The 27,837-nt window shown below is 36.2% G+C and overlaps 1 protein-coding gene, 1 long non-coding RNA gene and 1 pseudogene across 4 annotated transcripts; all 3 read right to left on the bottom strand.

Moving 5' to 3' along the window:
• Positions 1–842: 842 nt before the first annotated feature.
• LOC106176954 (GTP-binding protein Rhes pseudogene) lies at positions 843–3,964 on the bottom strand (annotated as a pseudogene). Its single transcript, XR_015330858.1, has 2 exons — positions 3,360–3,964; positions 843–2,091 (listed from the first exon to the last, which is right to left on the bottom strand). The product of XR_015330858.1 is annotated as a GTP-binding protein Rhes pseudogene (transcript).
• A 6,506-nt stretch (positions 3,965–10,470) lies between these two features.
• On the bottom strand, positions 10,471–21,700 carry LOC106176962 (uncharacterized). 2 transcript variants are annotated; one of them, XM_087019450.1, is made up of 11 exons: positions 21,580–21,700; positions 21,075–21,256; positions 19,502–20,483; positions 19,109–19,214; positions 18,359–18,445; positions 17,895–17,948; positions 17,212–17,309; positions 16,764–16,865; positions 16,069–16,147; positions 15,364–15,573; positions 10,471–12,447 (listed from the first exon to the last, which is right to left on the bottom strand). In XM_087019450.1, the coding sequence occupies exons 1-11, from the start codon at positions 21,646–21,648 to the stop codon at positions 12,380–12,382; spliced, it is 2,037 nt and encodes a 678-aa protein (XP_086875576.1). In that variant the 5' UTR covers positions 21,649–21,700; the 3' UTR covers positions 10,471–12,379. The 2 variants fall into 2 exon arrangements, with proteins under 2 accessions (XP_086875576.1, XP_086875577.1); XM_087019451.1 differs by having other exon boundaries at positions 10,471–12,444.
• LOC147760516 (uncharacterized) lies at positions 12,474–15,333 on the bottom strand. Its single transcript, XR_015335737.1, has 2 exons — positions 14,797–15,333; positions 12,474–14,171 (listed from the first exon to the last, which is right to left on the bottom strand). It is a non-coding gene; the product is annotated as an uncharacterized LOC147760516 (long non-coding RNA).
• Positions 21,701–27,837: the final 6,137 nt, after the last annotated feature.

The following is a 27,837-nucleotide window of genomic DNA, read 5'->3' as shown; positions in this document are numbered from 1 at the left end:
CTTAAAGGCGATTTGTAATTGTGTGATGTCCAAGCAGAACCCTTTGATTCCCTTCGCAACATTCTAGTCATATTAAACAAATAAATAAATAAATGAAAATGGAGTGAGTGGGGCATTCATTGCTTGGCAGTGCACTTAGAAGGGGCAGGACCGCAGCCGGTGTGTGTGTGTGTGTGTGTGTGTGTGTGTGGTGGGGGGGGGGGGGGGGGGGGAGCTCCCGGGAGTTCAAAGGACCATCCTTTTGGCCAGTATAGTCAAAATCAGAAATAAAATGTGTTTAAGGTTCTGTGTCATTTCTCAGGTCGGTTCAGCTAAGAGATTTTGCACAACAGCATGACATCCATCTAAAGATAAGAATGTGTAAAATATATATATATAGGCCTATATATATATCAGGGAGATCAGTTTTTGGAGAGTCAAAAGACGGAGGCGATATCCGCGAGACGGAGAATTCAAGGGTTGGAGGCTCCCCATCACTCTGCACGTGTAGTTACCGAACGTCTGGGAGAAACACGTGTCACTGGTCATAATGGGTAGGTGGGTTTTCCTTGTTTGACTTGGCGTAAGTCCGACACGAATCATGGAATCTAATTTTGGATTGCGTTTTGTGCTAAGTACATGTAACATGACGACATAATAGCCTATTTTGAGTTCATGCTTGGATTGAGCTTTGCTAAATTTATAGAAGCTTAGGACATGGATATCATATGCATAAAAGGTTCATTACACTGGTTACTGTTGCCCAAATTAAAATTTGAAATTATAAGTGTTTATATGCCGTCAAAAGTCCCCCTCCCCCCCCCCCAAAAAAAAAAAAAAAAAAACAAAAAAACTCACACATACAACCACCTCTCAACGTTTGTGTCAAACAGGGGCCTGGATATTTGCCAAAACAATGCCCTTTTTCTTATTTGAGTTTCAGTTATTCCACTGTGACGAACATTTTTCTGACCACCAATGCTCAAGTCCAGGACGTTTCAGTCTAAAAATAGCGTACGCGTACCAGTACCGCAATTATGACAATAGTATACCAAAATTCAAGATTTAAGATATTTTATTTACGTGTCACCCATACACCTATAATAATAGATAAATAATACAAATGTAGTACATTTAAACATTATTTGTAGATCAAATTTCTGTTCAATGCCGAAAATTGGCAGCAGGTTTTGGCTGTAGAATAAAAATTTCTGTCATTATCAATCAAAACTTTGCCACTCAGCGTGAAAATTAGGTCACCAATAATAACAAGCAATCTTCTTATAAACACCAGTGTGCTAGTTTTTTTTTTTTTTTAATAATATATATATATGCGCCAAAGCTAGCCAATTAATTCTGACTGGCCCATTTATCTGGATATGCCTTCCTTAATTGGATCGTACTATTCTTGTTTTGCACGACTCCGTGCTCTGTAATATCAGGTAATTTTCTGTGCATTACACAGGGTTAATAGCTCCATAATAATCTGAGAAATGTTACTGTTTTGTTTGGCGCTGGCCTTGAGATGAATATTCCCCCAGTCAACACTCGCCGTCAACTCAGAAATCTTGCGCGATAGGCCTATTACTGCGTCCTTTCCCGCCAAATCCGACTTGTTCCCTACTATCACAATCGGCACATTCGACGCATTCTTTGCGTCCAGAATAACCTGACGGAGCTTCCTTACTTCCTCAAAACTAGAATTATCGTCCACTGAATACACTAATACGAAGGCGTCGCCATTGCTTATGTTCAGCTTCTTCATGGCGGGAAAAGAGTAATATCCAGCAGTATCGATGACATCTATTACCATTTCCTCGCCGTGGTTGAGGTACACGAGGCGATGGCAGTCTTCTACTGTTGGAACATATACTTCGCTCAGTGGTCCGCCTCGCAGACGTGACACGATGCTGCTCTTTCCGACTTTGGCCGCCCCTAGGAATACGACATTGAAGTGTTGTTTGTCATGCTGTCCTCGGTGACACTGAGACCGAGGTTTCGTCCCTTCCCATGTCCTTTTTGAGGACAGCCGGTGGAAAATCTGGCTTTGTGGCATGCTGTTAAGTTGATATGATGTCACATAAATAAAAAAAAGTGCGTCCTTTCTTTGCCCTTAAAGAAAAAGAAGAGAGCTCTCCTTATTAAATGCAATTTGGCAGAGTGTTAACCTGTATATTTTTCAAGAACTTTGTAGGCCTATCACAGGAATATTTATATTAATGTGCTACAGCACAAGCTGTAATTGTTGTATAATGTCACTCTTACACATATGATACTAACAGATACGAAATAAGATTAAAATATATCAATTACACATGGTAGAGCTTGGGCCTTTAAACAACACCCCCCCCCCCAAAAAAAAAAAAATAATAATAATAAATAAATAAATAAATAAATAAATAAATAAATAAATAAATAAAAAATAAGACAAAAAAATTAGGGTAAACATCTTAGCCTATTAAAACTTAGACGACAAATTTGTGTTGTACAAAGAACTAAAACGCTGCTTAACTTTTATATTTATCTATTTTGCCTTAAACTTAGCCCCTTGAATATCTTGTGTTTTGCTTGCATAATGCTTTCACTCTCAGTGGTGAAATTAGTCCATTTACGAGTATGCCAAATACATTTATTGTAGGATAATAATTTCTTACAATTACAAGCTTCCAGACTAGCACTGCAAAGTCTACTTTGTTTATACCGGCAGCTGACTGATTCCTGCAGGCTTAGCCCGATCAAATCACACTAAGTATAAAACACGTCCCTGGGACTTAAGTCCATAATTTAGTTCTGCCACAGTTCAAGATATATCCACGGCACTTAACTTTAAAATGCATTTATTAGTCTGAAACAAAAACCATGCGTTTCATAGACCTATAAAGCAAGCACCGCATTTCAATGAATTAAAATACTACTGATTATTCTTGAATCAAAGTTGGCTAACATGTTGATCAAAAAGTTTGAACTGGTTTGGGCGGTAGACACTTTGTGAAACACACCCCTGCCGGAAAGAAAGAAGCTCGCAAGCATTGTTTCTAATCACGAACAACATTGGACCAGCTGCAAGAAATATCCTCTCGCCGTGCTTTTCATATTTTTGCTCTGATTGACCTTTGTCTTACACATAAAAATGTAGGTTTGCCTGAAGCCTATCAAAACAAACAAACAAACAAACAAACAAATAAATAAATAAATAAATATATATATAATTGGCGTAAGTTAACAAGCACTTGTGTCCATGCCTCTGCCTGGTTTGCCCCCGTCAAAAACACTAAGTCAAAGGGAAATTTTAAGTGTATGCGCTTACTTAGTAGGGCATATCAACTCTGGTATAACACCAATAAACAAGTGTGATAGGTTCTCGAATGGATTACACTTACCCGCCAACAATTCGCCTCCGTTTCCTTGTCAATGGACTCCGTGGATGTGCTTGCTTATATGTCAGCCGAAATGACGTTCAGAAACTCTCAGCTAGTTCAAATCAAAGTGTTAAATGCAACGTTATGTCTGCGCCTTTTATACATACGCTTTAAGCTACTTATCGATATTCCTTTGTCACTTTCATGTATGATGGGAGAAAAACGATGACACGTTGGTTCATCTGAGGTTAAAAACCGTAATTGTCCTTTGTGGAAGCCCACTAAATTTAAAATAAAAATAAATGAGTAGATTCTAGTCCTTTGCCGTTCCTTTGTACCGAAGTGTGGTTTCAGTATTTATATGCATGTTGAACATACGCAAATCTTGCGTTCTACGCTTTACACATCCCCTCAAATTACAGCAAGAACGTCTCAGATTGTGCAGTAATTTTGCGGTTACTTCGACAAACTATAGGAATTATGCATTGATCAAAATTGGGAAGCATCACGCAAAATGGCCTAATTCGTTTTTTCTGTTCTTAATGAAAAGGCACTGTCGCAGAAACCGTAAACAGCTAGGCGAGCAAGGATGCCGGTAGCACATCCACGTGACAGGGTCACACGCGAGTGGCACAAACGTGAAGGCATGCTGACTTAGCTTTTTTTTCTTTCGTTATTCAATCATTTTTTATTTACTTCCAACGTAAATTGCTCTCTTCACTACATCTAGCTATAGTAGTTATTCTTTTGAGTCAGTTCTCCATTCATACAGGTATATATACTTATTGTGTTACTTGTTGTTTGCTTTTCTGTGTTACTTATATATATATATATATATATATATATATATATATATATATATATATATATATATATATATACTTTTTTTAAGCTCTTTTTTTTACTCTGTCATTGTATTAAGTAAGGCAACAATTATATAAGACATGCTCATTGGTATTTATTTGTCATGTAATGATATTTATTATTATACTTATTTTATACACGTATATACCAGCATACTACTCTACGTATAGATAAGTGAGCCAGCAGATGTCAAGCCATGTACACTTTTAGTGCTCAATAAACATTATTATTATTATTATTATTTATTTATTTATTTTTACACATATTTGTTCAACAACCATCCTGGAACCCTTCCACTCCACTTACTGAAATCGACAACGGAGAGGGTAAAGTCCAGGTGTGTATTCTTTAAACCGGAGCTTTCACCTCTGCAGACTTCAAAACTTTCGCAGCCCGTAATGATGCTGAGGCTGCTTCATTTATGTCTAACTTAATCAATTCCGTAGACTGAGAAAAATAATTGGAGAGGTGGCGAGGAGAGCAATTATTAAAGGCCTCGAATGGAACTCCTCATTTGGACGCTGACTGGTATGCAAATGCAAATGCAAAAAAATATATATATAAGAATAATAATAATAATAATAATAATAATAATAATAATCTTCAGATTGACATGGAGAAAGAAAGCGGCTTGCACTTTAAAATCTTTACCCCCCCCCCCCCACCTGCAGCATACGGCCTTGTTAACACAGTTATATAATTTAAAATTCTATATAAATGAAATGTATAGACCTACTATCCGCATTTGCCAAGTACTAAAGTCATATTTTTTGCCTACGTGTCCTGTTAATCTACTTATCTTTCTCAATTTAGACATTAAAAACGATCAAATCAGTCACTATCCGAGGTATTGGGTTTACGATATATTGTATGATGGTTATAATTCTTGATAACAGATGTCAATATTTCCAATATTTTCTTCTGTAATGGCCAGTCATTTAGGACTAAATAAGCCAATAAGGAATGCTATAAACCGTGCCAATGACTTGTGAGAATAAAAATAAACTGCTTATTTTTCGTGGAAAATTCAGATTCGTGGGAAAATCGTGGATAGGATATATTTTAACATCCATCTTTTTTTCAGCTGTCGAAATAGTTAAAGATGATTGTGTAACAAAAAATCACGACTTCAGAGCATTTTTCTTTAATTTAAGGGGTTAACATATTTTGCAAATAAATAACTTCCATTTTGATTTCTGTTTCGTAATAGTCAAAATGAAATGAATTTGGAAATATAAAATACTTTTTTTCTTTCAAGAAACAGAATTGACTTCACACAAATAATTGGATATACATCTAGTTTGGTATATTGTATGTAGCATCTTTGTAGCACTTCCCAAACAATCATTTTGCTACGCTTTAATTGATGAATATATACGTTTTGGTTCCATTTGTGGTGTGCATTCCCATAATTAGTAGTAGTTATATCATGAGGCGAAACGAACCGTAGAATAGAGCAAGAAGGGGAAAAACCAACGACATAAGTAATACAGGAAGACAGACAGGAACATTTAACATGCAACCTCTAAAAAAAAAAAAAAAAAAAAAAAAAAAAAAAAAAAAAAAAAAAAAAAACGCCTATACAGGCATACAGATTATTTAATGCTACGTTTACAATACTGGATATTTTTACGTTTTTCATATTAGCGGGAAGCATACTGGATTTAGTGCCTTTTTTAATTATATTTTTTATTCTGAAGGCATCTTAATTGGTACGTTCTAGCACAGAAACGGGGCTCTGAGACCGGGAAAATAACAGTCCAGCTAACTTAGTCTCACTTAATTCGCTCTGGTCAGGTACAGCCCAACGTTATTGCTTTTGCCATCAGGTTTCCTCGTGACCCTTTGAGAGATTTTTCAAGTTATCGCACGTCTAAACGTTTTGAAACCCACGTGCTACACCCACCCCTCGCGCACGTGAGACCTTATGAAAACCTTTTAAGCAACAACAAAATCCCAACCACGAGTATGTTCCGCATAGCGTTATATGACGACCACGTAAACAGTGGTTATCTAGTGTTTAGCAAATGAAATCGGTCAAGGTGACAACCAGTGATCAGAACATGAGAAAATAGACCGCAAAGACATTGCTAACCACAGTACAACTAATTTGTGGGAATAATGTTTAGATAATTTCTCTCGAGTCACGCCAGATTTAGGCGTTGACATTGAACATTCATGCCAGCTCTCCAATTACCCGTGGTAAATGTTAACCTAATTGGCATGTTTTCTTGTCTTCTGTGCCGTTCTTCTGTAGCTTTTGGGTCGAATGGCACGAGTTACGATTCACGAGACTTGCATAGATTTTGTTTTCGGCAGTTCAGTCTCAGATAGAATATACTATTTGAGATGTCAGTTTTGCTGCCTGGTGATTATTGGTACCTATTTTTTATAGAAACCACTCCGTCAAGTTGAGCAAGAATAACCGGTGTGATTGAACAAGTTTTTTTGCCATTAGTTTTCAAGAGCAGTTCTGTTTCCAGATGTTTTATTTCATTGTATGAAGATGTAATCCTGCCATGCGGTTTCTTACAGGGACATCAGCGTTTGAAAATCACCCAAAGTTGTTGACGATAAACAGTTAACATTCCTGGTGTACATGCATATTTTTTCAAAAACGTTTCACTATTTCGGTGATATTTGTCTGTAATAAAACCATTTATACCATATGTTGACATCAAAACTGAGAACAAGGCAGCAAAGCTGTCAAATGTACAGACAAAAACACAAAATAAAAATGCAGAAAATGGTTCATTTTGTCAATTTTGATGCCTACAATAGCACTGTCAATCAACGCTGAGATTTAATCATGCACAACAGGTGACATCGTCAATAACAGGAGCTGATCCAGAGATATTTTCTGACAGTATTCCAAATTATCTTTGTTGATCCATCCTACATTTTTGATGGTCTTCCAACAGAAAAAAGAGATGCCCATCAATGTGAACTTTAAAATCTGAAAGACCCAGAAGATGGCCTCAATCCACCCCTGCAATAAGATTACAGTTTCAGGACCAAATTCACATAATGAAAATCCCAATATCTAAATAATGATGACAGTGCATAAAATAATATTACATAATGTTTAAAGAAATAAAAACCAGTGCAACTGCTTATGTGAAAATACAGAAAATGTGAAGAGCTTCAGGTGGATGGGAGCTGAAAATGCCAGTGTTTGAAAAAAAAAATTAAAAAGAAAACACAAAAATATCCCATTAAAGCTACTATTCAAACTTTTAATCTTGCTGTAATAACATGATATGAATAACCCCAATGTGTTTGAGGATAATAAGACACTGTTATTCATCTATTTTTTTGTTTTGTTTTGTTAACTTATTTGCAATATTAAACAACATTTACCTGCATAATTATCATAGATTCCTAATTATGTGACACAGTTAAGAGAGCTTAACCTATGGGACTTTACTGGGAAGTCTCAGCGTGTGTTTTATGTAATCTTATTTAATGGGCACTTGGAAATCAATTAGGCAAATGATTTTATAGCTCTGAATTTAGCTTGTGACTATCCCAAGGGGCAATTACCACCATCCATACACAGTAGCCCCATATAGCACTCTATAGAGCTACATTGCTTCCAAAACGGAAAACAATCACACTGATTTTCCAACACAAACTGCACATCAGTCTTACGAAACTTTTCAGTAAGTTTGAGTATCATAAGTAACATGGTTTTTCCTTAATGGTCATTCCGGCAGCCATTTCCAAAATTAGGGTTTTCTTCAACTTTTATGCAATATAATATAATGACCATTAATTTTTAATAATAAAATAAAAGTATCATGGATTTACAGAAAATGTGACATGGAAATGTCTTCAAGGCCATGGAAGTTCAGAGTCACACTTTCAAAATGCTAAAATGTAAACAAAAGATAACTGTATTGAATTGATTTTCTTTCCATTTTCAACATCTTTTTTTCATATAACAAAATAATCAATTTACTGTCATTTTTAAATGAACAACTAAGAAAATTGCTGTCATAGGAAAAATATCAATAGAACAATTTTAAATTGCCATTTTGCTCCATTCTGAGATTCTGAACATGGTGAATGATTGAATCTGACAAACTGTAAAGATATGAGTTTATTATTATTTCCATTTTTGACACTTTGTTATATAATACACAATAACAGGTTAACCATCTTTTTTATATAATCAACTAACAATATTGTTAAGATGCAGAAAATGTCAAAAGAACACCTTTACATATTTAATTAGTTCACAGAGGAGATTCTTAACATGCCTAAGAATTAAATCAAAGGAAAAAAAAAACACTTATATACAAAAAAAGGCATAACTTCACCAAAACTGAACCATTTTCAAACTCCATCTGTATTTCAGTAAGACTGATCTCCCCTGTAAATTTCAAGACAATTGGCCAATTGATTTTTCTTGAAATGCGTTAGCGGTATTGCATACATGCTGAAAAAAGTGAAAAAAACAGCATAACTTCCATAAAATTGGTCCGATCACGCTGATTTTCAAACTTTGCCTATGTAATATGAATATTCATCAGTTCTGTAAGTTTCAAGCCAAAAGGTAAAACAGTTTTTCACTTATCGTGTATCAGTGTTGCATTATGCTAAAAAAATTAAAAAATAGCATAACTTCCATAAAAATGACCCGATAAAGCTGATTTTCAAACTTGACCTGCGTATTATAAATATTCATCAGTTCTGTAAGTTTCAAGCCAAAAGGTAAAATGGTTTTCCACTTATCGTGTTATCGGTGCTGCATATATGCTGAAAAAAGTGAAAAAACAGCATAAATTCCCTAAAAATGACCCAATCATGCTGTTTTTCGAACTTGACCTGCGTATTATGAATATTCATCAGTTCTGTAAGTTTCAAGCCAAAAGGTAAAATGGTTTTCCACTTATCGTGTTATCGGTGCTGCATATATGCTGAAAAAAGTGAAAAAACAGCATAAATTCCCTAAAAATGGCCCAATCATGCTGATTTTCGAACTTGACCTGCGTATTAAGAATTTTCATCAGTTCTGTAAGTTTCAAGCCAAAAGGTAAAATGGTTTTCCACTTACTGTGTTATCGGTGCTGCATATATGCTGAAAAAGTGAAAAAACAGCATAAATTCCCTAAAAATGGCCCAATCATGCCGATTTTCGAACTTGACCTGCATGTTATGAATATTCATCAGTTCTGTAAGTTTCAAGCCAAAGGGTAAAATGGTTTTCCACTTATTGTGTTATCGGTGCTGCATATATGTTGAAAAAAGTGAAAAAACAGCATAAATTCCCTAAGAGTGACCCGATCATGCTGATTTTCGAACTTGACCTGCGTATTATGAATATTCATCAGTTCTGCAAGTTTCAAATCAAAAGGCAAAATGGCTTTCCACTTATCGTGTTATCGGTAAAAGTGCACGGCGACGGCGACGGCGACGACGGCGACGACGACGACGGCGACGGCGACGACAGACGCAGATGATGGCTATATGTACAGACACATCTGTGTCTGTACATAAAAAGCATGACGCTCTTCGCGCACACTGATATATGGTTATAATAATAATAATTATAATTATAATAATGTTGGTTCTTCCACAGTTTTATAAAAAATACATATATATGAAATAAGAGGCATTTTCTTTGGACGTACGTCCAATTACGCTAGAGTAATCCGAGCAATGATTAGCCAGCGACTAAGTCGATCCAATTTGTTTCTCGGAATCCATTGTTGTTCTGATCTGAAATGCCCGTCTACTGGTTCAAAATATCATTAATAAGTACAAACCTACGGTTCAGATCGATTTAAGCCCTAGAAATAGCATTTTGCCTTACTTCTGGGATCTGTTTCACAAATTAAAGTCTTACGTATAGGGGCTCAGATTAGACTGCTAAAACCGGGGAGCCGACTAAAGTGAAGCCCACGTTACATGGTCTCAGCACTTTGAGATACCATTGATACTAGTTGATATATATATATATATATATATATATATATATATATATATATATATATATATATATATACTGATACTAGTTGATATATATATATATATATATATATATATATATATATATATGTCCTTATCATCATACAAATTCTAGCTCATACATGAATAAGTTGTAAATGATATAGACGGTTAAAAATATATCAGATAACAGAGCTTTTTTTATCTGATGAAAGATGATTTCGTGACCACAAAGGGCACCTCCACCCTCCGAAAAAAAAATCACTTCTGATGAAAAGGAAAACACACCTAACAAAACAAGAAGCATTTCAAAACAGTGATTTAAAACAGCTTTATTCGAGTTGAAAGGCCTTCCAATAATAATAATAATAATAACAATGATAAACACTATAGGTTCAACGTTGTGGTATAGCGTTATTGCACAGTAATTAGCATTTTGCCAATTGTATTTATCATAATACAATTGGTCTTACTAAAAGAGAATCCCAGTTCACAGATATGTGATAGAGGTCAACAGCGTAACCCTCCGCCACGGCAATGTAGAAAATTTAGGTAAAATTAGTGTTTTGTATCTATATTAAACGTATGTTGAACTAGACATTCCAAGACTACAGTATCCTTCCAAGGGCAATAAAAATCGTTTAAAATATTAGGTAAGCGGGTTGGGGGGGGGGGGGGAATTTTTGGTTGAAATTTTAATCACTTCTTTTCCTCCTGAATAATGGCAACTTCTGCATTTGTGAAGAATTTTTAAGATAACTTGTTCATAAGCCAACCAACCGAAGCTGAAACGCCTCACGTCAGCGAATGGCCTAACAAGCACTTCAGTCACAAATACTCCTAATTGCACTTTAAAACAATCCAAACCATGCGCTTTGACAAGTGTCTATATCAACTGTATTGTAATATATAATACTCATTTTACCAATTAATGACCCACCAATAATGACTGTACTAAGTTTAAAATTGCCCCGAGGAGATAAAATACATCTCTCTAACTGAGGAACATCGCACCTCCTATGTTGGAAATATATGTCTACGTTAGATTGGAGTAAGCAAAAGGGATTTCTCGGGTAAAATACATGCCGAATCGTCTTATTCATTTTTCACATAATATGCCTTTAAAAAAATTTGGATTTTGTGTTCAATAAATAATATTGTACCTGTATCATACTTTACAGCATGACCCAAATATCCGGTACATCAGAATGAATTAAAATGTAATTGAGATAATGTATTTCATCCTTTAAGGATTCATTTGTGGAATAAATTAAGCATTTTTAGATGGAGAACAGCAACTGGGTTGCATGGACGCCAAATCCATGTTTTCAAAACATCGCATTTAGTTCTCGGTCATTTTACTACAGTGTACAAGATACCTACATGTAATAATAATAATTAAAAAACATCGCAAAACATTTTGGCATATAATTCTAACATATAATTACACCACCACATAACTAATATTCACAACTTCAGCTGCCATTTTTAACATCTTCAAATTTTTTTTCTTCACCTTTCACAGCATAAAAACTTTTCAAAATTCCTTTTATTGGTACTTACTACCTATTCAGTGTTCCTTGATCTCTACCAACAAGTGATGTATTGTGGGAACACAGGACACCTCTGCTTTCTTAACCATGTGCAATGGACATTCAAAACCAGTTTTTATCGTATCACTGGTACAACAAATACCAGTACATATTGTTGCTAACTGGCTTTAATGTGTCTCCTTCTAAATTAACTTTCGTGGTTTCAAGAAATTCAAGAATGAATCTGAAACAGATACCTTGCTGCTAAAAGAAACCATGTTTCGTCCTTCATGAAAAGGTACCCAACATTTCCCTAAACTTCAATACGTACGTATTGTTTTCTATTAAACGCAAAGCAGATGATTGCACCACCTGATCCAAAGATATGCATCACTGAGGTTGTTCAAGATAAGGCCTTTCATAGATGTTCACAGTGTTTGAAATCTTGATGTTCAGAACAACACTAATGTATCAAGAACACACTTTTTTTCTTTTTCTTTCCTTTTTTTTTTTTTTCACATAAGAACCTTGGATAACTCTCTTCTATCTCACAGTCTGAATTTCTTCCCCCAAAACTTGTGTCTTGTGCACCAAATGCAAAGACTGGAGAAAAGTTCCTAATCATTTCTCCTCATGTCAACTTGGCAGAATTTCATATTCGTAGACCATCAGAGGGCTTAAGCTTCTGCAGTGCTACCTTTTGGAGAGCTTCTTCATAAACCGGAGTGTTTTCTGCATCATTGGGGCAACATGACGAACTACTGGAACAAGAAAAATAAATAAATAAATAAATAAATAAATAAATAAATAAATAAAATAAAGTAAATAATTAAATGCATAAAGAAAATGTAAGCATTGAGAACTCATATTATATACACTGGCATAACATACGATCAGGCATCCTGGAATCTGAGGTCTGTTAAACTTATTGTTTATCATGGACATAATTAATTATTTTGACCTTTCACAGAAAAAATAAACAAACCATAAATCAGACGACTGACCAATCAGAGTAAAGGAAACATACCGATATCATATCAGAACAATAATTATATAATGGACCACAATAATGTTGCAAAATTTTAATTTATCTTGGAAGACACCTGCATCCAAATTTCAAATAAAACAAGAATGAATTTAAATCTGCTTTTGGTAAATATGCTGTTTTGCAGAACTGGGCTCAAGCAAATAATTGTTCAAAAGCTGCACTCATATCCTTTGCACTGACTTCTTTGAACAAAAAAAGAATCTTTCATAACCACTGACACCAGGTCCTATTATTACTTTTTTTTCTTAAGTCAAGGTGCTATTATGCTGTGGTTACACAAACCCTATTACTATCTTATTATATCAAAATTCCACATTACAAAACTTGTTTCAAGATCAACCAAACACACCAGGTAAACTCGTGTCAATTTGACCTTTCTGCAGACTATGAAGACTCGTGTACAAAAATCAATACTAATTACAAAGGACCATCCTGTGCCATCATGAACGGCAAACAAGGAAAACTACACTGCAATAACATATACTGTTACACTGCATTGTGACACATTATCTACTCAAACACCATACAGTTGTAGCATACGGTAATGCAGACACTTGATTGTACACTGCACAACTGTTACAGTGCTTTATTATCTAGAAACAATGGATCATTATTTACAGCACTTTACTAGGACTATTAAAAAAATCAACAAAAAATTAAGTAAAATATGTGATATTGACTAACCATTGTCTAAAATGAGGGCTTTTTCAATTAGCATTTTCTGCAATTAACAATTCTACAACTTATCATCAACATCAACATCATTTTGCAGCAAGCAGTGTTTTTTGCCTTTTAAAACAGTGTCAGAGAGCCTGCATATCACAAATCGGACAATTTGCCAATCAGAGCAAAGGAAACATATCACAGTTCAAATCACAAACAATTATAAAATGGACCAAAGAAATGTTGCAACGTTTGATGTAATCTTGGAAGGCATCGGCATCTTAATTCAAATTTTATCATAAAACAAGGAATATGCAATTGTTAAATAAATTATCTAACATTAAGGAGAACTCAGCTCAAGTAAATAAGTGTACAAAATTTTTCAGGGATAGAAGCCTGAACAAACAGAATTGTTAAATACCCAATTACACCTGCTATTCTGTGGTTAATTCAACATTGCCTTGCTTATCCAAAGTCTGAAACCTACATTCAATTAATTGATCTTGACCTGTCATTGTGTGATATTTGATGGAAAAAAAAATGAACAGAATGACCTGAATGGTAGGAAAAATTTGACATTTTTTCTTTTTTTTTTTCACACGTACAAATGAGAATTACAGTAATGACTCAATCTTTTAATGGGCAAAAATTATAAAAATTTCAGATGAATAATTTCATAATCACAAAAAATTATATTTCTATACAGCATTTGTGGTGTTTTTACTGCACAGAATAGAAGTATAGAGTAACCTGGTTTTAATTGTGTTGCTTCCACTTAAAGCAATAATAACTCTTCCTTTGAGATTCAAAATTCCGCATGAAATACATTGTAAACAACGCATGGAAATATATTCTATTGTATTTTACCACTAAAACGGCCGTTATTGTAGTAAAACTAAAATCTGTGCTTGTCAATAGGGCTTTCGAAGCTTTCATCAAGGCATTCGTTGCTAATGACGTAATGGTGTCACGCGGATTCTCGCGTTCATTCGAGACCAAAATAACATATGGCGCCAAACGCATTAATGCGGACGCAGACGTAAGTTGCGAGTTTTTGTACAGTGCGTCGGATAACAAAAAGCCCAGAACGGCACACATTGTGGATATTAATGTATTTTTAACAAAAAGACGAATATATCTCATGAATCTTATATAGTGTTGTTGTTGTCTGCTTTTCCCGCGGTTTTAAGTAGGTCAACAGTGACTATGCGATGTCAGAGAGAGCTCCGTCAGTTAAAATCTCTTAAGAGATTTTAACAAAAAACCGTACGTTTAGGAAAAAAACCCTGGATTAACTTTGAATGCAGGAATGGGGTCGCTGACCATTGGTAAGTACGGGAAAATTGCCGTTTACTCCAGGAAAATCCAATTTTTGGCCAAAATGAAGAGTTATTACGACTTTAATAGGAATGCTCTACTTTTAAGAAATTATGATTGGAAAACACAATATCTCTAAAATTAAAAATTTAACATGAATGAAAAGATTGTAGTCTGTAGAGTTATTGCCATTCACTCAAATATGTGCATGGTGTAACTATATACCTTCCCAAATATGACTATGAAATGTGGTACAGATGCTGACCTACTGAATGCTGGTCTAGTGTTTTGAATAGCCACCAAATGCCAGACGGAACAGGGCATTGGATAGTTCAGCACCTGTGCCTGTTTCAAAGGTACTTCTGACACAAAGGTAAATTAGTAGCTGTAAGCATGCATTGTGTTGAGTGACATACTCGCCTTTACACAGGGAAAAAAAAACAATACTTGCCTTAAAAAAAAAGTGTCAAGATTAACCTAAGACTCTTGACCTTTTTTTTTTTTTGACTGATTCAGAAGATGTTTCCTTTACTCTGATTGGTCAAGTGTTTGATTTATGCTATGTTTCTTGACTAACACACCAATAATAGAACTCGTTATCAGTGGGCATGAAAGTTCACCCCCCTCCCCCCAAGATGGCGCCATCTACCTTTCTGTTGCCTCCCTAAGGGTACAGGGGAGGTGTTCACGTGACGGGTGGGTACTACATGTTTCTCTGGCACTCCTCCCTGACTGGTCAGCTTGGCCAGGTGATTCTGACCCTTTGAGGGCCCCGCTGTGCCAAACTTCATCTGCCTCCTCCTGACCTCCCTGGGGGGTTTGGCGGCCACATCAACATAGGCCAGCTTGACCTGACGAACTGAAATTTGTTATAAAGGTCATTTTTTAATATTAAAGCAAAGAAGAAAAGAAAATCTCACAAGTCTTACTGGTACTTAAAATTTTCACTAAATCCAATGCAATTATGAGACTTGGCTTGTCCTGAGAGTGTGGTAACACTGTGATAACAGAGGATATGTATGACCCATTTCAGGAAAAGTTGCTCCAGTGAGAATCCTGTACATGTTTACAAAAACTGCCAACATGGAAAGAGTATATCATTAGGTGTAAGAAATACTTGTGATGTACTAGTAAATACCAAGAACCTTTAACAATTTTTGAACATTAGACTGTTCACCTATGATGGGAGGCTCATAAATGATGATAAGGTTACACTTTGTATACATTGGATAAATCACATTTTTCTTCAACTTTTTAAAGGCTTTGTCACATTCTATAAGCCAGGTGTGACAGTGCCTTCAAAGAATATATCTTTGGCTTTATATTCTTATTCATACTGTATATCTTTCTATACCTGGTGTAGCCTTTTGCATGGACTTAGAGATGTTTGCAGTGATCTTTTTCAGTTTCTCCTCCCTCTCGTCATGAAGGCGCTTGAAAAAAAAAGAAATACATATTCAGTGAAACAACTGGCACACTACAGTTGACTGCCGTAATTAATAGTTCTTAAGACCTTAAATATAGAAACTTGAAAATTCACACCACTATAACGTATGGACATCACATCTATTATATGTTTATCTGGTATAAGCCCAGTGAAGACATAAAGTTGCCTGCTAGTCAAAAGTCTAGAGGTGAATATCCACACGCAGCAGATAAAAGGGCACCATGAATTTTACTAGAAATTTCAGCAAATTTTCCTTGATAACCAAGGCAAACCAAAGAAGTGTCCAAAATTACTGAACAAAAGAACAAGTTTTAAATTATTAAGTTTTCACATTATCAGTCAACTTAATCAGTCTCTATCTTCATTATATTCCCAGAGTGCCTCATACCTAGAAAGTTAACAATGCATTTAAAGCAGGTTTATTGAACTTAAATCTGTGAAGCCTTTTGAAGATGGTAATAGGTGGTAATAAAAGAATATTCATGGCATAGCTCAAATTTTCTGGAATTTTATTTATTAATTATTATTATTTATTATTATTATTGTTTTTTTTTTTAGCAATTTTAGGGTCAAACCTCACTGCGTGCCTTCCAATAACTCACCAGGTAAAGCTCCCTCCATGTCTCCATTTCCTCTGGCTTGGCAGTCTTGAAGTCTCGGATGCTATGCAGGTGCCACAACTCATCCGTCTCTCCCACAAATTGCTGAAATTCAGAGGAAAAAATGGCTTGACTTGAAAGTGATCATTTGCTATCGGCTGATGTTTTGATAGTTAAACTGTTGGATGTGGAGTCTCTTTCTCTCTCTTTTTCTCCCTTTCCTTCCCTTCCTCTCTCTCTGAACCATCAGTGACCAAACAAAGTCCTTATAAGAGAATAAAATGTCCATGGATAATGTAAAAATAAAGTTCACATAATCTATGAGGGATCTCTCTCTCTCTCTCAATCATGATAAATCAAGACATCATCATCATCATTCACTCTTGGTCTACCCCTGAAAGTTATCACCACATTATCAATACAGTGCTAACAGCACTTGATGTCTACTTACAGGATTGTAGTCTTCCAGAGTATACAGCTGAGTTGGAGAACACCGCTCCAAGACGGGCTTCATGATGTCATAAGGCACGCCACCCACATAGTCTAGAGCTGAAATCACATCAACAGACAGATGTCAGCAAAGTAAAGGAAAAAACTGAATCTGATACTGTTTCTTATTTTAAACGAGTAAGTTTTGACCTTCTCACAAGGTCTTCCCTACGTGAACTGAGCTGTCACCAGTGTCAAGTGGTGCCAGTCTATCTGGGATGTCTACAAGGGCCTGATCCCATAGACGTGGACAAATCATAACATCCACTTTGAAAACAGATGTCAGCTTCATAAAATGGCTTTAGCCCAAAAATTGGTCTTAACTTTTGGACTTAAGTTTTAATCTATTAAATTCAAGATAAATCAATAGTAGCCCATTTGATAAATACAGTAAGTATTGATTTAAGATCTGATAATAAGTCAAGCCTCTTCTGTTGGAAGGACTGAATCAGATGCAATATTTCATTCAGTTTGTCATGTAATATTGCATTTAATTCACCATGTCAGTATTCCATTTGATTTACCATGCTTTACAACATTAGAGAAAGAAATGCTTACGAGAACAAAAAGTTAAGAAAGAAAAACAGACACACCAACAATGAGACAACATATCAACCTGACCTGCTGGGTTTAGTCAGTACTTACCGTCTATGTTTTCTATCAGTACTTTCATGCAGGCATTGTACAAAGTTGGTACTTCTAGAAGAAAATCAGATAAACATTACATATTGCATTGTAAATCATGAAGGTTTTAAAAAAACAATTTTCATCACAGAAACAACAATCTCCAAACCATTAAACATCACTTTTTCTAATTATTTCCCTCTAAAATTTATTTATGTAAGTATTTGGTATTAGCAAAATTCAAGTAAAGTTTGAAATCCGAAGATATTTAAGAAGTTTGGTAAAGATGTTATTAAATGTTAGATACAAAATATTACAAAAGGACACTTTCACTGACAGGACTGTGTCAGGAACTGGGTCACCTCCATAGCTAAATGCCTGGGGGACTGGGGGTGGGGGTAGGGTGGGTGGGGGTGGGGTGGGTGGGGGTAGGGTGGGGTGGGGGTGGGGGGTCACAATCTACCAGAGTTTTAATAATACAATACCTGTGAGATAGACCTGCTTTCTGCCTGAGTAAACCTGAGTACGAGAATGGCTTTTGGTGCCAATTAGAGATTCATCCACAAATTCCCCTAAAAATGTAATGAGGAAGACAAAATGATTTGTGTACAACTTACCACAATACATTAGTATCAAAGAGATACTGATAAAAGCCAGGCCTGTTTTTCATTGTAATTTTAATATATCTTGAATTCAACAATTCAACTGGAATCTGAAAGCATATTTATAGGAAGCAGGGTGTATTTCAAAATTAAGACATTTTAAATATATTCATCATAACTTTATAAACAGTCCCCACTTCCTCTATCTCTCCCCCTCCCTTTTTCTCATGACTTCTACTTCTCACTAAGATTTCTCTTTCTCTCCTTTTCGTTCTCTTTCTCTGCTGTTACAATACCCTTTCTTAATGCTTCACCCACAAACTTGCTCTCTCTCTTTCTCATGTCCTCTCTTTCCTCTGCCATTCTTCTGTCTCTCATTCTCTCTCTTCTTCCTTTTTTCTCCTTTGCTTACTCTTCACATTTTTACTTCAGTCTCTCTACTGTTAAAATGTCCTTTCTGTACCCTTTCATCCACAAACTTGTTCTCACTCTCTGTCATGTCCTCTCTTCCCTCTGCCATTTTCCTCTTTCTCTCTCTCTCTCTCTCTCTCTCTCTCTCTCTCTCTCTCTTTCCTTTTTTTTTCTCCTTAGCTTACTCTTCACATTTTCACTTCTCTTTTGTCTCTCTCTCACCTTTCTTCTTCCTGTTCTCGTCCTCTAGCTCCATGTGTGGCAGTGGTTTATAGTGAGGCTGGATCTCTGGTAGTGTTGCTAGGATGTCACCGGGAGACAGCTTTATCTGTAACCATGGAAACAAACTGATAGAGAGAGTCCATTCTAAGTTCTAACCAGTACTTCTTAAGACAAATATGTTAAAATCTTATTATCCCCCCCCCAAGCAAAGCCCTAGATCTGCCAGTGGAACAATGTTGGGAATTGTTGAAATTATTAAGACAGAGAGCTTGTAAAAGATTTATATATATTGAAATAAACTAATTACTGAGGTTTGAAAATTTTATCAAACTGTTCCCATACTAAGACCTATATCTAACAAGAACTACAATCATGTGGATTGTTTCTAATAACCTGTTTGGATGGAGTTGGAACATCAATCATCTTCACATCTGCTTTTCTTTTTTCTCCATGTTTAGCTGACCTCGACCCATCTTTCTCTGACCTTGACCCTTCTTTCCCTGACCTTGACCCTGACCTATCCTTGTGATAACTGCTGGACTTTGACCCCTCTGATACCGACCTTGACTTATCTTTGTGTTTGCCATCGTTATGATGATGCTTGGCCTTAGAATGACCATCATGATGGTGACCACTGGAATGACCACTCTTATGTTTATGATCTCGTTTTTCTTTACTTTTCGAATGCTTGTGTCCAGAGTCACTAGAATGTTCTCTGTGCAATTGAGAACTGTTCTTGGCAACATCAGAACCCTTAACAGTATCTTTGGCATCTTTTGTCAAATCAGTTTTGGGTTTTGTGAGATAAGATGCATTTTTCCTCTCTTCTGCATTTTCCAGTGGTTTTGACTTTTTGGATACTTTTCGTTTGGCAGCACCAGCATCATAGTTCAAGAAGTCTTCGAAACTCATCCCTGGATTATCTTCGAGATCCTCATTCACCATATTATTCTGGGGCTCCATTTTCCCCAAGGTACCTTTAGAGTTTATGTCTTTTTTATATTGCACATCCTTACTGTCTGTATGTAAATCATAATGACAAGGAGACTTCTCTCTCTGATCTGCTATCGCAGGCGTGTCACCTGCAAAACTGGACACTTTCCTTTGGTCTTTCTCTCCATTTGCGTATTGCATGGAGTCGCCTGAGCTGGTCTTTTCCATGTCATTTTCTGGTTTCTCTGAGTTGCACTCCCTGGGTAGTCTAGAGGCAGAGGTGTGTTTTCTTTCCTCTTCATGACAAATGCTAGAGTTGCTTGCCTTCTCTTTTCTGTGACCTTTTCCACTCTTGCTTTTATGTTTCCTATGGTCATGACTCTCATTGTCACTCTTCTTGACCTTGACCTTGGAAATGTCACCACCATCTTTCTGAGGAGATCTGCAAGGTATTTTTCATATCTTTACTCAAAAAGATAATTAATTGAAAATTAAATTGTGTGCTAACCTAGTGACACAAAATCAAGTTTCCATGCAGTGTGTTGCCAGAAAATACATAGTAATAGGGAATAATATCAATACAAATGCCAAGTGCTGTGAGTTTCATGATGACTCATTTGGCTCATTTGGGCCTCAATAGGTGAATAGCCTCTTTAAATAAAAAAAATAAATAAATTTGTAGGTAAGCAACAGGCAGAATATTAGTTGTTGATCGAATAAAAACATTCTGCTTTGCTCTTAGTGCATAAGAATTTCCTTTCATCAAAACATGTGTAGCTAAATCTGACAGAAATTTTGCAACATTTCTGTACTATGAGCTCAACATAAACATGTCAGGTCTGTAGCCAACAATTTCAAAGGGATGGTCCTTTTTATGAAAAAGTGGACCTTTTCCCATGAAATCTTCACTTACCTAGATCAAATTGTACCCACAGCAGACCTTCACCGGTTTGATTGAACCTCTAGAACTACCCCCTTCCTGGCAACAGCCCTGAATGTTAATTTTGAACCAGAATATAAGCAAGCTTTGTACCTGTCAACTTTCTCTTCAGGTGTTGCTTTTAAAAAACCCTTCCACTTGGTGACAAGGGCCCTGGCCTGTTCTCCCACTGCCTCATGTTTTCGCAGGTGGTTCACAGTTTTCCCGATCCCCGTGGACTGTAGCACGTCAAGAGTAACAGGCAACTTTTCCAACTTCCTGAACACTTTGAAAATCTGGGGAAAGTCAAGTTCAAAGGAATGCATTAAGGGTAGGTCTGTCGTTATAATAGTTAAGTATTTTATTCATTTATTTATCTTATTTTATTGCTTTATGTAAGACGGGTCAGAGGTGCTGGGTAGGCTATTGGGTTCCCACTATCGCCTCTCCATGGTACAGTACTTACACATATTTGCTTTTAACATTATAAGTGAAATTGCCACATGACGCAGCTGCACACTAGCATCGAACGTTTGAATTTTTCGAAATTCTGAAGAAAAATATCATAACTAACAAAGGTTATCTGTAAAGAAACTACTCCTTATTTTCTTCGGCTAACCTTCTCTTCCGCAGGCCCTTTCTCAAGGTATTTCTTCAGTAACAAGATCTGCTTTTCCACATCCTCCATGTTGAGGACGTCACGAGCTGTGAAAATACTACGCGCCGATTGAAAAAAGACCGGTTAGGCCCATGAGGATCTATTGCTCAGATTTATCAGTAGAAGAGCGTGGTACTAGTAGTGAGATGATGATTTAATTTTTTGTAACAAATAATATAAATTATCATTTAGAATAAAAATGGATCAACAGCTGAAAACGTTTTACTCTTCTTTGTATTTCATACTTTCTGTCAGTCCACTACAATTACATGTTTTAGTATGAATATTCATTTTCCGCCACCCTATATACATAGTGCCACCAAAGGTGGATACTATATAGTCTATCCATTTGATAAACCCAAGGGAGGCGTTTGGAAAGGACAATTGTGTTAGATGAGACAATACAAGCTCATCTAGCACAATGGCATCTGTGAAAATCTTTCTGATTGGAATGGATGAATGAATGAGTTTAATGCTAACACAGGTCCTTTTCAAATTAGGTACAATCATCAAAGACATGACTACACAGACATAAATCTAGCTCAATAATTATTAGCACATAGGACCTATATAGTCTACTGGTGTTACATTTATACTAAAAAAGTAACAGAAGTGTTAAATGAGAATAATTCAGCCGAGAAGATACATGTACCATTGTTTTCTGCTGAACGCGGTTTAGGCCTACAGGTGGTATGACGTGGTGGTCTACAGGTGTAACGTAACAGAGAATCCCCCATGACAAAGATTCCGCCTACCATTCATTTGTACAGGTATAGTGTGACCATGTGATATAATTGGTTATCCTCTGTCTACTACTAGGCCTACGTTGACTCTCGTGACTGTTAAGTATGGGCGGCCAAAAGGGCAAAAATTCATGTCGTCGATTCAGTTATGTTTCGTCTATTCACTGCCTTCCCATCGATTCAGTTTCAAGTTTAAACGATCCTGTCATAAATTCAACATCTACTTTCGTCAATTCAATTGTCAAACATTTCTCATCTACGGTGTATTAAAACCAATGCTCTCACGATTTTCGTCGATCGTCTATTCTCGTCGGTCGTGTAATCTCGTCGATCGTCCAACTAATCTGATAAAGGATAGAGATCCATGACCATCCCGCCTAGAAACATAAAAACGACTTTAAATTGGAGAGAAAGGAAATATTATTGACGACGCAGACTTTACGATAATGGCCAGAAAAAAAAAAAACGTTGTTATCAATTCGATTAAACTGACGGACTGAATGCCTAGACATATGCGGTTTTTACTATGAAAGCGTCTCATATGTCTGTTATTGACAACGCACATTATAATACTGGTACTTAAAACTTTTGACTCAGAAACTACTTTGATCTGCTGTATACGGGAGTGCAATACAGAGTGAATAGAGAATCGTGATGAATAATTGAAATACATTCTTACGGGTAACAGGTGTGAAAATTAAAAGTTACGATGAACTACTTATAAAACTTAATTTGTTCTCGTATATAATAGGACTATTTGTATCAAATGAAAAATGTGCAGTTAAGATAATCTCTCTCTCTCTCTCTCTCTCTCTCTCTCTCTCTCCAGCAAAATCCAAGGCATATGTTCTCATACCGGTAGTCTTGAAAAGTTTATCAACTTATAGATTTTTATTTAAAAAATAAAATATTCCTCAAATAGATCCATTTCGTATTTTTTTTATAAAAATATCGCCAATCTCAGATCTCCATTCACTGCACAATTCTCTCTCTTGTTGATCAAACTTATTTACAAATTAATTTTATTTACAGTGTTCAAAGCGTTGTATAAACAGACCAACTACTGTCTAAACAGACTAACTCTGCGGCCGCTATATGTCTAGGTATTTATTTTGGTGTTTCTTAGGGACAAATTGCACATGGTATGCTTTTCTTCATAGATGCTGGAATATGTCAATGCGAAGGTTATCAAACTTTGTAAAGTTCAGAAGTTAGCAAAGCTGATTGACCTTTTTACTGAAATTGCCATCTGTTTCTCACATTCGAAATCAATTTTAGCCCCCATATACAGTGTAAGTATGCATAACAGGTGCGGATCCAGGAATAATTGAAGGGGGGGGGGCGCGGATGAGATGCCGGCCCTATCCCCTCCTTGGCTTGGGGTTTGGGACCTGCTGAAGGGTCCCGAAAAGTTTGGTAATTTAGAGCGCGATTAGAGGTTTATATTCATAATACTGTCATGATCGGGTGGTTGCTCAGAGAAACTAGTAAACGCGTGGTGTTAAAATTAAATGGAAGATGATGTTGACGTTTTGTGTGAAATGTGAACATATATCTTTAGTAGAAAGGAAAGACAACTTTTATAACTTTTCAGCACAGTTTACAAAGTTTGGCAACCTTTACATTCATATATCCACCCAGATAAAAATCAATTAAACTGACAGACTGAATGCCTAGACATACGAGGGTTTTACTATAAAAACGTCTCATACATCTGTTATTGAAAACGCACATTACAATACTGGTACTAACAACTTTTGATTCAGAAACTACTTTGATGTTCTGTATACGGGAATGCAACACAGAGTAAATAGAGAATCGTTATGAATAATTGAAATACATTCTTACGGGTAAAATGTGTGGAAATTAAAAGTTACGATGAACTGTTTTTAAAACTTAATTCGTTTTTGTAAATAATAGTAGGCCTACTATTTGTATCAAATGAAAAATGTGCAGTTAAGATAGTCTCTCTCTCTCTCTCTCTCTCGCTCTCTCAAATTCTCTCTACCATATACAGTGTAAGTATGCATAACAGGTGCGGATCCAGGATTAATTGAAGGGGAGGGGGGGGGGGCGCGGATGAGATGCCGGCCCTATCCCCTCCTTGGCTTGGGGTTTGGGACCTGCTGAAGGGCCCCGAAAAGTTTGGTAATTTAGAGGGCGAACAGTGATATTTGGTACGGTTTAGAACTATGATTCGGTTAGTCAAAATTCTAATCTCAAGATGGGACCATTGGTGTATTATTTTTTACAGAAATTGAAGGGGGGAGGTGAGGATCCCCCTGACACCCATCATCTGCCACTGCATGATATTACTTATTACATTATGTAGATTTAAGATTTTTGTTTGTGCATGTAAAGACGGCTATAGAAAAAGTTACGGCCCAATTACTACGTAGGACAAACTCTTCTCCCCCTTTCTCTCTTTTTCCCTCTCTCCAAATTCCAACCCGCCCCCCCTCAAAAAAAAAAAAAAAATGTGCAACTAGAAAATGGACTGAAAAACAGTTAAGAAGAAACGCCATGTAAGTAGAAGAAATGTTGATATTTATTGTCACGGTCGCGTGGTTGCTCTGAGAAATTAGTAAACACATGTTGTTAAAATCAAGTTCAAGATGATGTTGTTGTTTTGTGTGAAATGTGAACAATTTTAATTATTTAGTAGAAAACCCACAAAACTTTTATAACTTTCAAGCAAAATTTACAAAGTTTGACAACTTTCACATTCATATATCTACCAAGCTAAAAAGCAATAAACCTGATGGGCCGAAATGACTAGACATATGAGGGTTTTACTATGAAAGCGTCTCATACATCTGTTATTGAAAACGCACATTACAATACTGGTACTAACAACTTTTGATTCAGAAACTACTTTGATCTGCTGTATACGGGAATGCAATGCAGAATGAATGGAGAATCGTGATGTATAATTGATATATATATTTTAAGGATAAAGAGTGTGAAAATTAAATGTTACGATGAAGTGCTTATAAAACTTAATTCGTTTTCGTATATCATAGGACTTACTGTATCAAATGAAACCCGTGCAATTAAGATACTCTCTCTCTCTCTCTCTCTCTCTCCAGCAGTATCCAAGGCATATGGTCTCATACCGGTGGCTTGGAACCCGACAACAGGCATATACCAACAGATTGATCTTAATTCTTACATTAGTGACGGATGTCATTATTTTATAATAATAACTCTTCAAAATTTAAGTTACAAAATGTAAATATCAGCGCTGCATAACGTGTAAAATTTAGATTACTGGAAAAAATACCTTGCAAACAGGAGTTGCCGTACTTGTATATTTTTCCGTTCAACCCGTTCCCAGAAAAAGTCGTGCAACTAGAAAATGAATTCAGCAACAGAGGGGGATACTAAAGAAGAAACAACAAATAAGCAGAAGAAAGTTTTGTATTCATAATGGTGTCTTGGTCATGTTGACGTTTTGAGTGAAATTTGAACATATTCTTTTAGTAGAAAGGCAGCACAACTTTTATAACTTTTAAGCACAGTTTACAAAGTTTGCCAACCTTCACATTCACATGTCCACCCAGATAAATCAATTAAACTGACGGACTGAATGCCTAGACATATGAGGGTTTTACTATGAAAGCGTCTCATACATCTGTTATTGACAACGCACATAACAATACTGGTACTAACAACTTTTGATTCAGAAACTACTTTGATCTTCTGTATACGGGAATGCAACACAGAGTAAATAGAGAATCGCGATGAATAATTGAAATACATTCTCTACGGGTAAAATGTGTGAAAATTAAAAGTTACGATGAACTGCTTATAAAACTTAATTCGTTTTCGTATATGATAATAGGCCTACTACTTGTATCAAATGAAAAATGTGCAGTTAAGATAGTCTCTCTCTCTCTTTCTCTCTCTCTCTCTCTCCAGCAATATCCAAGGCATATGTTCTCATACCGGTAGTCTTGAAAAGTTTATCAACTTATAGATTTTTATTTAAAAAATAAAATATTCCTCAAATAGATCCATTTCGTTTTTTTTTTTTTTATAAAACTATTGCCAATCTCAGATCTCCATTCACTGCACAATTCTCTCTCGATCAAACTTATTTACAAATTAATTTTTATTTACAGTGATCAAAGCGTTGTATAAACAGACCAACTACTGTCTAAACAGACTAACTCTGCGGCCGCTATATGTCTAGGTATTTTGGTGTTTCTTAGGGACAAATTGCACATGGTATGCTTTTCTTCATAGATGCTGGAATATGTCAATGCGAAGGTTATCAAACTTTGTAAAGTTCAGATCAAAGTTAGCAAAGTTGATTGAACTTTTTACTGAAATTGCCATCTGTTTCTCACATTCGAAATCAATTTTAGTCCCCATATACAGTGTAAGTATGCATAACAGGTGCGGATCCAGGATTAATTGAAGGGGAGGGGGGGGGCGCGGATGAGATGCCGGCCCTATCCCCTCCTTGGCTTGGGGTTTGGGACCTGCTGAAGGGCCCCGAAAAGTTTGGTAATTTAGAGGGCGAACAGTGATATTTGGTACGGTTTAGAACTATGATTCGGTTAGTCAAAATTCTAATCTCAAGATGGGACCATTGGTGTATTTTTTTTTTTACAGAAATTGAAGGGAGGAGCCTGCAGTGTTTGCCTCTTAGGAAAATAAGTTGCTGGACCGAAAGTCCAGCCATCTTGAAAAGTAGCTGGACTGAATGTCTGCCGGGTGGGAAAACTTCTCAGCCCGTTCTAAAAGTTGTCAGCCCCGGGCAGACGGTCCAGCCTTAATTTCTAACACTGGGGGGAGGTGAGGATCCCCCTGACACCCATCATCTGCCACTGCATGATTTTACTTATTACATTATGTAGATTTAAGATTTTTGTTTGTGCATGTAAAGACGGCTATAGAAAAAGTTACGGCCCAATGTACTACGTAGGACAAACTCTTCTCCCCCTCTCTCTCTTTTTCCCTCTCTCCAAATTCCAACCCGCCCCCCCCCCCAAAAAAAAAAAAATGTGCAACTAGAAAATGGACTGAAAAACAGTTAAGAAGAAACGCCATGTAAGTAGAAGAAATTTTGATATTTATTGTCACGGTCGCGTGGTTGCTCTGAGAAATTAGTAAACACATGTTGTTAAAATCAAGTTCAAGATGATGTTGTTGTTTTGTGTGAAATGTGAACAATTTTAATTATTTAGTAGAAAACCCACAAAACTTTTATAACTTTCAAGCAAAATTTACAAAGTTTGACAACTTTCACATTCATATATCTTCCAAGCTAAAAAGCAATAAACCTGATGGGCCGAAATGACTAGACATATGAGGGTTTTTACTATGAAAGCGTCTCATACATCTGTTATTGAAAACGCACATTACAATACGGGTACTAACAACTTTTGATTCAGAAACTACTTTGATCTGCTGTATACGGGAATGCAATGCAGAATGAATGGAGAATCGTGGTGAATAATTGAAATAC

This window comes from Lingula anatina, chromosome 8, assembly GCF_051362555.1.
Source record: "Lingula anatina isolate TDL-2025a chromosome 8, LinAna3.0, whole genome shotgun sequence".
In the NCBI taxonomy this organism is placed as follows: domain Eukaryota; kingdom Metazoa; phylum Brachiopoda; class Lingulata; order Lingulida; family Lingulidae; genus Lingula; species Lingula anatina.
This window is presented reverse-complemented; position numbering and strand designations above follow the sequence as displayed.

What these genes read in the sequence shown, in the direction of transcription:
- LOC106176962 (XM_087019450.1), bottom strand. Translation starts at nt 21,648, where the DNA reads ATGGAGGATGTGGAAAAGCAGATCTTGTTACTGAAGAAATACCTTGAG. An exon ending in CGAGAACAGGAAGAAGAAAG is followed by an intron (nt 18,446 to 19,108) that starts GTGAGAGAGAGA and finishes TTACATTTTTAG; the next exon opens with GGGAATTTGTGGATGAATCT. An exon ending in ACTGATAGAAAACATAGACG is followed by an intron (nt 17,310 to 17,894) that starts GTAAGTACTGAC and finishes ATGTGATTTCAG; the next exon opens with CTCTAGACTATGTGGGTGGC.